Below are 14429 nucleotides of genomic sequence, written 5' to 3' on the forward strand. Positions count from 1 at the left end.
AAAAAAAAAAACAATATCCATTTAATCCAATCTCATTTTACAATTCTACTTTAATGATTCATCTCATTTCTGAGGTAGTGTCTCATTTTCATGCCATGCAGTACCCACAAAAACAAAGGCAGTTCCATTTGGATTTAAACCGTAATATTTCTGGTATGATGAACCTTATTTATTGATGGGAATGAAGCATTCTGAATGCATAAACAGCTGGAGTACCAGCACCACCCTGTCGCTCTACAACAGCTCATTGGCAAAACAGACTCTCTGGGCTCAGGCCCACACCATCCAGTCTACTGCTTACATTTTGAAATCTCAATTTCTACATTATTAAAATGTTGCATATTTCATGATCTGAAAGGAAGACAGTCAGACACTCACTCCAGAAAATCACAAGTTGCCACTGCTTACAAAATACGCATTTCAAGAAAATGCACATCAGTGTCAAATAGTTAGAGATAAACAGCTTTATTGCAGCAGTTAGGGTTTCTGCTGTCCCCTTGTAGCCGTAACAACTGTAAAAAGCTGACCTGGAAAAGCTGGGAGTGTAAACGTTGAACTGTGTCTTAGATTTCAACGGCTCCCTTTCTACACCACAGCAGTCCAGCTACTCTCATTTCTTCTCAATGCAACTAGTCAAGCTCATGCATATTTAATTGTTTGTCCACTGGCTGAGATCAGATGAACCTAACTAGCAAAAGGGGTGGTGCTGTGGAGATGATGATGACGATGAAGATGATGATAATGTGTAATGCAAGGGGCTGGGTTTTGGAAGACCAGCTACACCTGCCCCTCCTCATCAGGAATGGATGAGTTATGAGATGGAGAGGAGATTGTGCGACTCGTTCAGTTCAGCTGCTGACAAAAGAGGCTCATAATGCCTAGAGACTAAAATCTGGATTCTACACTTAATTTGCTCCCTTCCTGATATTTATAAGTCTTTTTTTAAACTGGATCTTTTGGAGATAAAACACGTTCCAGAGGCTGCATGGTGCCTTGTACATTGAGGAATACAACATCATCCTCTCTTCCACCTCTGCACTAATTCCTCTCCTCACATCAGAGACGGGTGGAAAGGTAAAGTCTGTGTTACCTCTGAGGGACCATTGGCACCACTGAAAGGTGGAGCCAACCCCCAGTGCTACAAACTCAAGAGGATGAAGATCTAGTGGATTTTTTTCTTTCTCAGAAAAAGTGTGCTAGTGAGCTATCAAGATAGTGTTTTGAGATAAAGGAGGAGAGAAAACAAAGACAGAGAAAATGCCTTTTGGTGGGTTAGCAGGTTTAAAGGAACAGGTGCTTAAGCCGGGGAAGGAGGAAGTGAAGAACACAGTGGGGGACTCTCTAGGAAAAATGCAAAGGTGAGAGAGTTTGTATGGGTGGGAATGAAGCATGAAGGCTGAGTATGTGTAAGATGTTTTATCCACATTTTGATCTAGTCACTTAAACATATTTTAGAAGTCGTGGGACTGCATGGAAGAAGCAAAACAGTCTTTTCACTTATTATCCATATATTGTATTAATGGTAGATATATAATTTTTAGAACAACTTAAACACCTGCTGTCAGAAGGATATACGGAGAGCCTGAAAAGCAACCACATTTATCCCAATATGTTCTTAGAGATCCTGATGATAAATAAATATTTGATTCTTGTGCTTTCCCCGCAATTCTATAAATCTTATTTTAAGATATCAATGCATATTTCATATCTAATTCATATTTCACAGAGGAAGCTGTGTGTGTGTGTGTGGTTGAGGTAATAGGGAACATCCATATATATGGAAGATTTTTGTCATTTTCAATGATGAAGTACTAAGACTAAGTATGAAATGTCCTGGAAAATTCATTTTTCCTACTTTTGTCATGTAACAAATGTACTGACTTCAAAATTACAAAATTAATTATTATGGAACACAAAGGTGATTTTTATTGAATGGAAACAATAGAGAAAAGTTGAGTAAGTAAAGGAATTCATCTATTTGATGTTGTCTAATCAAAAGTAAAAATGATCAGTTAAATTAATAAATTAATTCTGTTGTTTCTCTGCAAATATTTGTTAAGCTTCGAATCAAGCAGTTTATATATGATGTGAACAGCTTGACATTTTAAATTGAATGCAACAATGGTCATGTTTCACTACATTTGAAAAACTGAGCACTTGAAGTTGGTGATGAGGCAAGGTGCTTTTATCCCTAGTTTTTAAAATATCGTCTTGTAACAGATTTTGGGAAAACATATGAATTCAATTTATTTACTTTGCATTTCATGTTTATACTGAAATGCAGATTATACACAATGTTCAATCAATCATGGGAATTTGAAACAGATGAGGCTGTCATCAATCTTATCCAGGCCCTTGAAATTGGTATCCAGGATGTTTTTCTGTATCTGTTACTCTGTGCTGTTGCCTAATTGATGTCACTGAGGGCTGTGAAAAGATATAGACTAAACTAAACCCAGTTTCCTGTAAATGTGTGGGAGTTGAAAACTGTTCATGTGTGCGTGTGTGTGTGTGTGTGTGTGTGTGTGATATTGATATTGGATGTTTTTTCTGTATCTGTTACTCTGATAGTGAAAGAGATGGACTCAGGGTAGTGGAACAAGCGTGAACAGTGATGCACCTGAATGCAATCTGATAACAGAGCTGCCATGACCTTTTTAGTTATGTGACGTGGCTTCACTTGCTGCCCTTTGCAAAAGAGCAGAAAGATTGTGCTTATTGTGCTGTTTTTGTTGCCATATTTCCCAGAAGTTATAGACAAAATGAAAGGACTGTGTAATATGATAATCATCATGCACCAAACTCTATTTAGAACTGTACATATACCGCTTGCAGCTGAACTGAGCTTAAAACAATTACATAATTTAACACACGGGGAGTTATGAGTGCAAGAAGAATTTGGATGAAGACAAATGTCTCTACTTTAAGTTTAAAAGACAATACCTGCTGATTATCACATACATTTATGGCAAAGTTTAATTTGTTTCCTGCTATTTGATCCTCAGGAAAATAGATGGTAGCAATGTAGAGGAAGAAGACAACATTGAACTGACAGAGGATGGGCGTCCAGTGGCATCACGAAAACATCCTGCCCCACTGCTGGACTGTAGCTGTGGTGGTCTGCCCAAGCGCTACATCATTGCCATCCTCAGTGGGCTGGGTTTCTGCATCTCTTTTGGCATCCGCTGCAACCTTGGTGTGGCCATTGTGGAGATGGTGAACAACAACACGGTTTATATCAATGGGACTCCAGTGCTTCAGGTAGCTGGAGCTTTGATCTTTTTAAAAAAACTTCTTTAATTTTAGTCAACTGTTTGGTTATTACAACATTTTAGTCCCACACAGAGCATCCCCTCAAAGCTTTTTGTTCTCACTTTCCAGAAAGCTCAGTTTAACTGGGATCCAGAGACAGTGGGGCTGATCCACGGCTCCTTCTTCTGGGGCTACATTGTCACTCAAATCCCCGGAGGTTTCATCTCAAACAAGCTGTCTGCCAACAGGTCACATGCGCTCAATGACTTCATAACTGAATAGCTCACCTGTAACACTGTGATCTAAGTTTTATATGACCATGAATTAATGTATATGGTTTTTAGGTTGTTGGTCAGACAACATAAGTATTTTGATAATCTTGCTTTTGACTTGGGTACTTGTTGTTAGACATTTTTAATTATGTAGCCCATACATCAGTGGAGAAAGAAGACAGGAGTCCAGGATGTCTTGCGTTGAAAAGATTTATTAGCTTGGCCAAGGAGAAGTAAATGAATAATCAGTACACGTTATGTTCTGATGCTCCCTTCAATTCTGAAGTTTCTGTCCTCCAGGGATAGTCTTTAAACCACACAGATAATGCCCAAGGTTGAGCCATGCCCAAATATGGACAGATCCAACACATTTACAGCATACAGAATTTAGTCTACTGGTCTACAGATAAAAGCAGTGCTTAGACGCCACTCAGGCAAACACATATCTGACCTAGGCTGGTATAGCAACACTATCAGAATGCCTCCTGTTTTTCCAAAAGGAGCAGACTCACTGCCTATCAATATCTCAAAGGGGAGTGCATTCACTTTTTTGAGGATGAAGTCATGGTAGCTGCAGAACTGACCATGAACATTAAGAGAGGGTCACAGGAAAGACTGGAAAAATTGTTTAACGTGGAGTGCCTCCTTGGCATTGTGTGGTTAAAGGGTTAAAGCTGCACGGTGTGGTGAGCGGTGCTGATGGAGCAGATAGCAGTCCTGTAATAAAAGCTTCACAGGAAAAGAGGACACGCCACTGACAGAGTTAATAATGAAAGATCCTGCGTCTGATTTCTTTCTGAAACAGCAGCCACTGGAATATTACAAGTGTCACTTACACACTGTTTTGGAAAAAGAGAAGGAAGGGGGGTTGAAGGAGGAATGAGAAGGGAGCTGTGCTGCTATGATGAAGCAGAAACTTGTGAATTGAATGGGATGTCTTTATCTCAGTCCATGAAAGGCAGAGGCGTGAGATCTGTCTCATTATAAGGCTGACTGACATGCTTTGACCGTGAGATATCTGGTGATATACTACCTGCCAATATTACACATCTAGGGTAGCTTTCAGCATATGTTTGTTGTGTTTTTACCTGTTACAAAAATATCTGAACAATATCACAACATTCAACAGTCAAGGTTATAACTTCCTAATGAGCTTACCAGTTTGCTATAGTGTGCTGACAAGAACTGTGTAATTTGGTATCAATTATAGGGAAAACAAGAATTTAATTGAAATTATTGCTCCATTTAAGCCGATGTAAATATCATCATTCATTTATTTATTAGTGGAAATTTCATGTTGATTTATATGTTTGTCTGGGGATGAATTTCTCAGTTTTGCATGTTTAACAGACCTGTTGTGCACAAACTAAAACACTCTGTGGGTCACATTAATAATTAGTTGGAATTAAATAATTGGAGGTGTACTAGTAATATCAAGTAATATCAAATTACACCTTTTTTCAGGAAAACGCTTTAAGAAATAGTTAAACATTTTGGGAAATACGTTGGAAGTTGGCCTTTTTGCTGAGAGTTAGATGACAGGATACCATTCGCATATCTGTATGGTAAATATAAAGCCAGCGGCCAGTTAGCTCAGCACAAAGATATCAAACAGGGGAAAACAGCTAGCCTGTTTTTTTCTGAAGGTAAAAAAATCTGCCTTCCAGCATCTCTATAGCTCATTAGCAAACATGTTATGTCCCATTTGTCTAATTCATACAAGAATTAAGGCTAAAAAGAACAATTCACCATTTTACAGGACTATGTGCTGGAAGAATTCCTGCCTGGGAGCTGTGTTTTTGGAGTCTTCAGTGGTTGCCTGGCAACTGGAGTGAATTAAGAAATAGTCCAGCACATCACCCCCTGTAAAATTGTTGTTGTTGCGCTTTGTTTTTTGTACAAAATAAACTAAAAATAATTAATGAGCTTTAGTATTGCTTCTAAGTGGATTCTGTTACCTTTGTTACAAGGCATGCCACTGTCTCCAGTCTTTGTGCTAAGCTAACTGGCTGCAACGTAAAATGCATTGGACATGAAAGAGAGCGGTATTGATCTTCTCATCCAGTTCTCAGCAAGATAACAAGCAAATCAGGTGGACAGTAATGATACCTTTGCAGGGATAACATGCCAGTTTTTCTACAGGGTGTTTGGAGCTGCCATCTTCCTGACGTCAGTGCTGAATATGTTCATCCCATCAGCAGCGAGGGTACACTACGGTTGTGTCATGTTTGTTCGCATCCTGCAGGGCTTAGTGGAAGTAAGACAAAAGATAGTGATGGTTAAAGAATACAAACGATTATTCTACTGTATAAATGAATCCCAAGTTCCCTTTCAAGTTAATATTGCTCATTAACATTGCCATGTCCCTGCCAGGGTGTTACCTACCCAGCATGCCATGGGATGTGGTCCAAATGGGCGCCACCTCTTGAACGGAGTCGACTGGCCACCACTTCATTCTGTGGTGAGCGATGCTTTTCTTGACAATATTCCCAAACTGATCACAACACAAAGCTGATACAAACCTGTTTGTCCAGTTTACATAGCCTTACTCAATGTGGGACTGGTCAGGAAATGGATGCTTGTTTTTCAGATATGGCCTGGCCCTTCTGAAATTACCATGTTACACTTTAAACTGGTACCATGACAACCTATGCATCAAAACCCTCTTGACATTGTCTGTAAATGAACACAGCTCACCTGCATACTCTGAAGGAGCTTTTCCCTCTATTCACCTAAATGAAGTGTCGCGTCACTCACTGTCCGAAAGCACTCTCATGCTGCCTGCTCTATTCAAAACAACAGTGTTCATGAATCTGTCAGATAATAGGAAACACATTAAAACACTCTCTCTGTGACAGCTGTGCCAATGACTCATTGGGATGGTGTTTATTCAATGAAACTAATGTGTTTCTTTGATGTGTTTGTTTTTAAGACATATTTTCACTGTACAGTGTGATTTTTATTGCATTAGAGTCAGTTACAGGTTTAAAGGTAGAATATGTAGAATGAGCAGAACAACGCCATCTAATGTCTCGAGATCGTAGTCGCAACAAACAAAAAGTAATTCCAGCAGTCGGGTTGCCAGGTCTGGTGCCGGATTTTATTTTAGCTCTAACTCTGTAAATATACCACTTTATCCACATGTCTAACCTTTTTAGGCGAGAAAGTAGCCCTTCAGATCAACAATGTTACGCTAATTTGTCCAAATAACATCTGCTTAAAGTTTTGTTCCTGCGAATTCGGAGCCACTCAAGTTAGCCGTAGCGAGTAACGCACTTCCGGTCATTTTCACAAAATAAAACACCCGTTGCCTTTTATTATTAAGAAAACCATAACGATAGAGTTGGTGCTTTTATTTTGAAAACAGGAAGCGAACATACCCTCGCTGTAACTGACTTGAAACAAAGTCCTTCTAAGGCCTCTGCTTGAAACCACCGAGGTACATTACATTGTAACACACCAGTAGGAGTAGCAGCAATGTCTCTGCATGTACTGCCTAATCCTAAGCACCGATTGGCTTGTGTGTGGTGTCGTCAGAAGCAGAAGAGGCTCACGGTCGTAAACATCTAGTCACGTGTACTGTGAGATGGACGCGCAGGTCAGGAAATGACGTAAACGGACCGTATATGGTTTGTTATTTGTGTTATTACATTACGTGTTGGACTAAATACATGGACATATTGAGGAAAGTATTCCGGTTTTATGGAAACGGATTTCATATTTCACAAGAATGGATACTTGGCGAGCTGTACATAAAGTCCTGTGTCATAAGATGATCGTTGTGGATAAAGGGAAGACTTTGAAGGTATGTAGGCATTATAGCTTTTCTCACTTAGCTGAGTGGCTAGCCAAGCTAATCGCTAATACTATTACGGCTGTGAGCAACCATATAAGTCGTGAGTGGTCTTGAATGAATCAGAACAATCTAAGCTTTCCAACAATGTACGGCATGAGTATATATGTTTAAGGGTTGGTGTTTAAAACATTCAGAAGAACGTGTGGCTACCTCCTAACATCCGTCCCGTCCCGTGAACGGAACAGCGTGCGTTAAGAGGTTAATGATCAAATATCAAAATCCGAATAGCGTCAGAAAGTCAACCCACTCTCCACATTTCCATTGCTACCGTTTTGATACTTCATGGTACACAAACAAATAGCATCTCATATGAAAGCTAAGACCCTGGCGAGTTCAACAGTACCACTATTATTGCGCTAAAAACTCAGTGAACCAGCAGCATACAAAGGTAAACAACCACTTATTTACAGCGACTAACTGATATTCTGTCTTACCTTCGAAGTTTTGTGATGAAAAGTTGTACTTGAGAGCAAAAAACGCTGGTTTTAGTAAGTCCAACACGGCCGTGTTTGTTTACAACTCCATTTCACCCAGTGCCAGCCTACAGTAGCTGCGCCAGAACAACAGACAACCCTGGCAACCCGCAATTCCGGCCGCTAAATGGCTGGTACAATGTACACAGAACGTGTCAGATCGTCATTGTCGACCCGTCAAAAAATTTTAAAAATATTAATTCAGACTAAATTTTTTTTTTTTATGGAAAAGCAATACTTTAATTCTGTACCCCTCAAAACGCCCCGTAGCTGTATTATTTAAAAAATATATATAGCTTTTAATAAATATTCTACATATTCAACCTTTAAGTAGTTTATGTTCAAACTTGAGAAAAGGAAAAAATAAACAAGATACTTTTTTAGATAATTATCACATAGATCTGATGGTTACTGTATAATGGCGTAATAACATATATGATATTGCAATGTGACACCCATTTTTCCCAGGGTCCTACGCAGGAGCGGTGATTGCCATGCCTTTAGCTGGAGTGCTGGTTCAGTATGTCGGGTGGTCTTCAGTCTTTTATATCTATGGTAAGACTGATATTTGCACGAACATCACAAATGTAAAATTATAGCACAGTGGTTCATTCACACAAATAAGAAACAATGTTATGATATGAAATGGATGTTCATGTTAAGATAAAATACAATTAAAGCAAATACAAAAAAGTTAAAAGCAGGGGCCAAACTGTTGCAGATTTTTACTGTAGCTGTTTTATGGCTTTTGGAAGACCAAACTTACTGTTCTTGTTTTACATACAGACAATAATAACTACCTTTTAGAGGACTTGCTTAACATTAAGCTGTGCAAGGGACTCTGTATTTGGTGAAAAACTTTAGAGCTGAGGTTATCAACTACTTGCACTTTGTTCATGTAATTTTAACAAACGATGTAAATATATAATATATAAATATATAAATCATGTGTAAACTCTTAGTAAGAACAGCTTCTGGGTTGCCAAGTTGTGAAACAATTTCTTTGGGCTGTGAGTTGTCATCCAGCAGGATATGTACCTTTTTAGCTCATTAATTCATCAGACACTGTAATGGTTCACTTAAAACTTCTACGATAAACTACAGAGACTGAAATCCATTCTAATTTATCAGCAAAATTGATGGAGTATTACAATATTTATTAACAGATTACCAATATTTAAGTGAACCATTTGTACAGGGTGATTTAGAATACACTATGGTGTCAGCTGGGTGACATGCAGAGTGGTTTTCATTATCCTAGACTGGTACGTTTCTCATTAGCAGATGTACTTTGTATGCTTTCCACAATAAACCTTATCTGAATTGGTTTTGAGTTTGATTAAAATGATTAACACTGACATAAAATTCATACTTGCCAAATGTGTTTTAATAAAAATCTACTTTGGTTCTGCTGTGATATGATCTCGTGATTTATTGGTGTAAATTAGCATTTTCCTGTCTGGGCTCTGTGACTCATACCATGATCATTTCTTTTTAATAATGAAACTAAACTTTATTAAGACCTAGAGAAGGTCTGGGTTGTTTTAATTAACGGCCTGTCCTGTCCTCAAGTTGTTCTGCAACACCTTACAAGGCCTCTTCTGCACAGACAAACATCTTTAAATTTACATCTACTGTACCATTAAAAAATGTGGACACAAGTTCTCATTCAGAGGAACAGTACTGTACATTCACTCTCTGTTGCTGTTTCCTGATAAGGTGTTTTTGGGATCTTATGGTATGTACTATGGCTATTGCTGGCATATGGAAGTCCTGCTGATCATCCCACAATCACAGATGAGGAGAGGACATATATCGAGACCACCATTGGTGAAACAATACACCAGCTGAGTGCGACTGAGGTGTGTATGTGTAACACTGTATGCTCTAAATTTCAGGGTATCACTGTGCTATTTTTTTATCACCTCACTAAAATCCAAACACATACACAGCACAAATTGCTAACTGTACATTGATTGCTGTCTCCCAATTACAGAAATTCAAGACTCCATGGCGTCGTTTCTTTACCTCCATGCCCGTCTATGCCATCATCGTGGCCAACTTTTGCCGTAGTTGGACATTCTACCTACTCCTCATAAGCCAGCCGGCATATTTTGAGGAAGTCTTTGGCTTCCCCATCAGCAAGGTTGGTTTCATAGTCTCAACAGATAAATTACAATATCCATAAAGACAGACGTTTTAAATCATAGGAATGGTTTTCATTATGACTCTCTGAATGTATGATCTCCCTGCAGGTGGGGCTCCTGTCTGCTTTCCCACATATGGTGATGACAATTGTAGTACCTATTGGAGGGCAGCTGGCTGACTATTTACGCAGTAACAAAATCATGTCTACCACAAACGTGAGGAAACTCATGAACTGCGGAGGTATGACATTATCTTTTTTCGATATTGAAAATTGACACACGCCCCCAAATGACATGGCCCGCAAATCATAAATTTCCTCTGTTGATACTTTATTTCAAAACAGCAGCTGCATTTTTGTGGTACTATTGCACCTTCTGACAGTACTGCGATAGGTGTCAGTTCTGTTTTCTGCTTTAGCAGTTTGACTGTTTTTAATCATTCCCATATTAGCCTTTAGCCGGTTCATTATGAATATAATTTACATTTATTTAATACTTGTTAATTGTTATAATTAATATGGAAATAATAATCATCATTTAGGTATTGAGTATTTCAACAGCAACATTTATATGACGATAGCAGTTTCATTGGCTTCAGATCACTGTTAGTCATTGCCTTTGAGTTGCTTTGCAGTAAAAGAAAAGATGTTTGGGTTAATCACAGTCGACAGATGAAGGTAGTCTGGGTGAAAGTGGAAGTTATTCAATCTCTAAACACTAGTCTGAATTTTTTAGGATGCAGGCTTTTCGAAACAATAATGTTAATGTACGGCTCCTGTCCGACTTACAATGTCTGGATGTTAAAGTTCTGTTAGGAGTAATGTTAGCTAATTTGACCCAACAGGTTACCGGGGTATCAGCCCTGTGGCGGTAGATCACTCTAGTTGGCCTGAAAGCCATTGAAGCATGAGGATTTAATGGAGATTTTGTTTTCTATCTTGGTATTGGTTGTTCATTGATGATTTATTATGCTGTTTCTCGCATTAACTAATTACACACAAATACTTAATCTTTTCAGGATTTGGTATGGAGGCTACTCTTCTGCTGGTAGTTGGGTTTTCTCACACTCGTGGGGTGGCTATCTCCTTCTTGGTGCTGGCTGTAGGCTTCAGTGGATTTGCCATCTCAGGTATAACCACCTCAGTACCAACAACATGTTTGGTTCACCTTAAATTTAAGACTCTTAGCTAAACCTAAAATGTAAAGATTTGGAGTTGAAAACAGGCTGCATAGGATGTTGCAGATCTGCTTTTTTGTGCCCTTTTCTGTGTTACAGATCTGTCTTTTGGTTTATGAAAGACTTGACTAGAAAGTGTAATGCTGTATACTACTTTCTCTTCCTTTGGGTGTGATGCAGTATACATGCATTAGCCTGCCAAGCCTTCACACAAGCGCTGCTCCTGAATATTTCATAACTGTTGTCAAGGAAACTAAAAAAATCTAAATTTGTGTGTGGACCTAAATCATGTTCACTTTCACAAAATAATAAAAAGTCAAAGAAAAGAGAATGTATTCAGTCCTTAAGATGATCAAACATTCTTATTTATACTGTGTCATTAGGTTTTAATGTCAATCATCTGGACATCGCTCCTCGCTACGCCAGCATCCTGATGGGAATTTCTAACGGTGTGGGAACACTGTCTGGAATGGTGTGTCCCCTTATTGTTGGAGCCCTGACAAAACACAAGGTAAAACTTGCTAATTTGTAACACTGTTTTCTATATACAGTATATCAGTCACTTGCTTCATCATATTTTGCTCTTATCTTGACTGTAAATCAGGATTTTCTGTTCATTTCTGATTAAAGGTTTGAGGTTTCCCTCAGTGCATGTATAAAATATATCAGGCTTGTTTTTTGTGAAACACAGAATCACTGCAATAATCTTGCACCTATCAAAGGCTGTTATTAATAATTTATAGTGCTATAAAATTTATTATGCACTTTATAACTAGTTTTTCCAATGCTATGAGTAAGGCAGTGGAAATACAGTTTTACCTCAGAGGTACATCATTGAAAGATCAGTAAGTCTGCTTCTGACAGGATATTCATTGCCTCTATTCATCTTTCCACAGACTCGTCTGGAGTGGCAGAATGTCTTTGTTATTGCATCCATGGTGCATTACACAGGGGTAATATTCTATGCTATCTTCGCTTCAGGAGAGCAGCAAGAATGGGCCAACCCTGAGGCCACAAGTGAGGATAAATGTGGCATTATTGATGAGGATGAGCTAGCTGAAGAGACCGAGCTCAACACTGAGAACATGATAGCACCAAAAAAGAGTTACGGAACCACAGACAATTCATCTGGTCGGAAACAAGGTTGGAAAAAGAAGAGAGGGGTGACCATGCAAGAGGAGGAGGAACATTGTGGGAATGGGGATTACCAGGATCGGTACCAGTGAGCCCTGTGGGGCCAAGGACTTCCAAAACTCTCAAACTTGGTCAAGGCTGAAGCTTCAGTTTCACACCTGTGGAAATGTCAAAAACATCAGAGAGGTGTCCAGAGCAGCAACATCATATATACCTCAAGACAGCCTGATCTCATTTTGGTTGATACATCCTGTTTTACTGTGATAACTTGTCTTTTGAAGGAATTCATAATGAAACACTACATTTAGGAAGTCCAAATGCTAATACTTATTTTTATTTGGAATCAAACTGTCAACAAGAATGAAAGAAACGTGATAGAAGTAGAAATTATGATGATGGATGAGACACTTGGACAATAATGTAATCTACACTGACTATAGAGTAGTATGCTCGGTATAATGGCAACTAAACCACACACCAATATTCATGAGCCGACTAGTGTTAAAAAAACAAAAAACATCGGAAACTCATACCAATTTTCAAACCTGACTCGTGTTGATCATACTTTGTCTGTGCAAGCTAACGTTGATTGAACTTGCTGTCGCTTACTTGGAACCATGTGGACCGATTTTGAAATGTTTTGTGTCAGCTATGCAACGTGAAAAGAGACGTGCTTCTGGAATGTAAAAATGGGTTTGACAGCAAACCACAGTGTTAAAGTTTGGGTTTTTGGTTTTTTTTGCTTGTATGTATTTGCTGTTGCTGAATGACTGCACTGCTTCGCTCGCTCTTCTCTTCTGGGCTAGATCTAAGTTCACTCTCCATTTGTAATGCATTTCTTAAGCTTCATTATTTATAGTGCTGTGAGCTCATAATGGGATAAAATGGATGCAGATTTCAGTGCTGACATCATTCCATGAAGCATTTACTGTAACACGTGACCAGCATAATAATTTATTCTTCTAGTGTCTTTTTTGCAGTTTCTCTGTGTTTAATATACAGAGACCCAGGTTGTTTCTAAAAATAACATACAATGCATCACTTTAGTCATAAAAAATATGAGACATTTTCACTTACTGTTTATCATTACTGTGAAAGAACAGAAAATCAGTTTTGTACAGTAAATTATCTTGTTTGATTTGCAATTTACTTAAACACACCAGAAATTAAATATACTACATTTGTATTCTGTATTGAGATTGTTTAGAAACATAAATTCCATAAAGAACGTCAATATTCTGGATTATGAGTAATGTGCATGAGTTTTTCGACATTGCATGTTACTTACATATTACAAAAAAGCAAAAAACAAAACAGAACAATGAGAAGAACACAACTGCAGGATGTTCTTTCTCATATCCTTAAATGATGAACAAACTCAACACAGCACAAAGTCCAGCTACAGTTACAGCTAAAGTACAGCTTGGACTTATGGGTCAGTTTGCAGATATTTCATCATAAAACAAAGTATGGGACCATGACCTAGTAATGGCACTAAATCAGAAGTCGGGGGGTCACCATCGTGGGTATGATTGTGTAAACCAAATTTCTTACTAATCTATCCAATAATCCATTTCACTCAAAACAAAGACATCAGCGTCATAGTGGCACAACAGTCAAAGTAAGTCATTTGGTTTCATTGGTTCAGTACACAATGTGTGTACACACTTTCATGGCAATAAATCTAACAGTTGTTGAGATATTTAAGTCTGGACGAAGGCTGACAGCCATCCTAAGAGCCATGTTGCTAGCATGGCTAAAATGAATAAACTAGTTTTAAAGGCTATAAATACACACTAGAATACTGATTTGGTTCAATTTGTTTCCATCCAGTTGCATTTTACACTTAAATTATTCATATAAAACCTTCATAGGAGCACAATGTAGTCGAGTTAAATTCTCATTATCTTAGACTGTCCCTAACGCTGCTTGTTTATGTTAGTGTGCTCAAATTAGATGTCTCATCTTTAAATATTACAAAGACAGCTCTGTTTCCCATCACACTGTGGTAAACATCCTTTGTGTTATCAGACTTTATCCGCCACTGCATCATTTTCACTACAGAAGCTAATTACTTGACAGGATATTCGTCACTAGTATCAAACTTGCTTCTCCAAA

At 38.4% G+C, this 14429-nt stretch overlaps 1 protein-coding gene across 3 annotated transcripts; it reads left to right on the plus strand.

Annotated features, from left to right (window-relative positions):
• The first annotated feature begins 1257 nt into the window (after positions 1 to 1257).
• On the plus strand, positions 1258 to 12428 carry slc17a8 (solute carrier family 17 member 8). 3 transcript variants are annotated; one of them, XM_053318859.1, is made up of 12 exons: positions 1258 to 1358; positions 3006 to 3261; positions 3382 to 3500; positions 5667 to 5781; positions 5898 to 5985; positions 8322 to 8408; positions 9573 to 9715; positions 9850 to 9999; positions 10109 to 10241; positions 11019 to 11129; positions 11561 to 11688; positions 12074 to 12428. In XM_053318859.1, the coding sequence occupies exons 1-12, from the start codon at positions 1258 to 1260 to the stop codon at positions 12401 to 12403; spliced, it is 1761 nt and encodes a 586-aa protein (XP_053174834.1). In that variant the 3' UTR covers positions 12404 to 12428. The 3 variants fall into 3 exon arrangements, with proteins under 3 accessions (XP_053174834.1, XP_053174835.1, XP_053174836.1); XM_053318860.1 differs by having other exon boundaries at positions 9573 to 9706; XM_053318861.1 differs by lacking the exon at positions 9850 to 9999 and having other exon boundaries at positions 9573 to 9696; positions 10093 to 10241.
• The last annotated feature ends 2001 nt before the right edge of the window (positions 12429 to 14429 follow it).

Source organism: Scomber japonicus, chromosome 5 (genome assembly GCF_027409825.1).
Source record: "Scomber japonicus isolate fScoJap1 chromosome 5, fScoJap1.pri, whole genome shotgun sequence".
NCBI classification, from domain to species: Eukaryota; Metazoa; Chordata; class Actinopteri; order Scombriformes; family Scombridae; genus Scomber; species Scomber japonicus.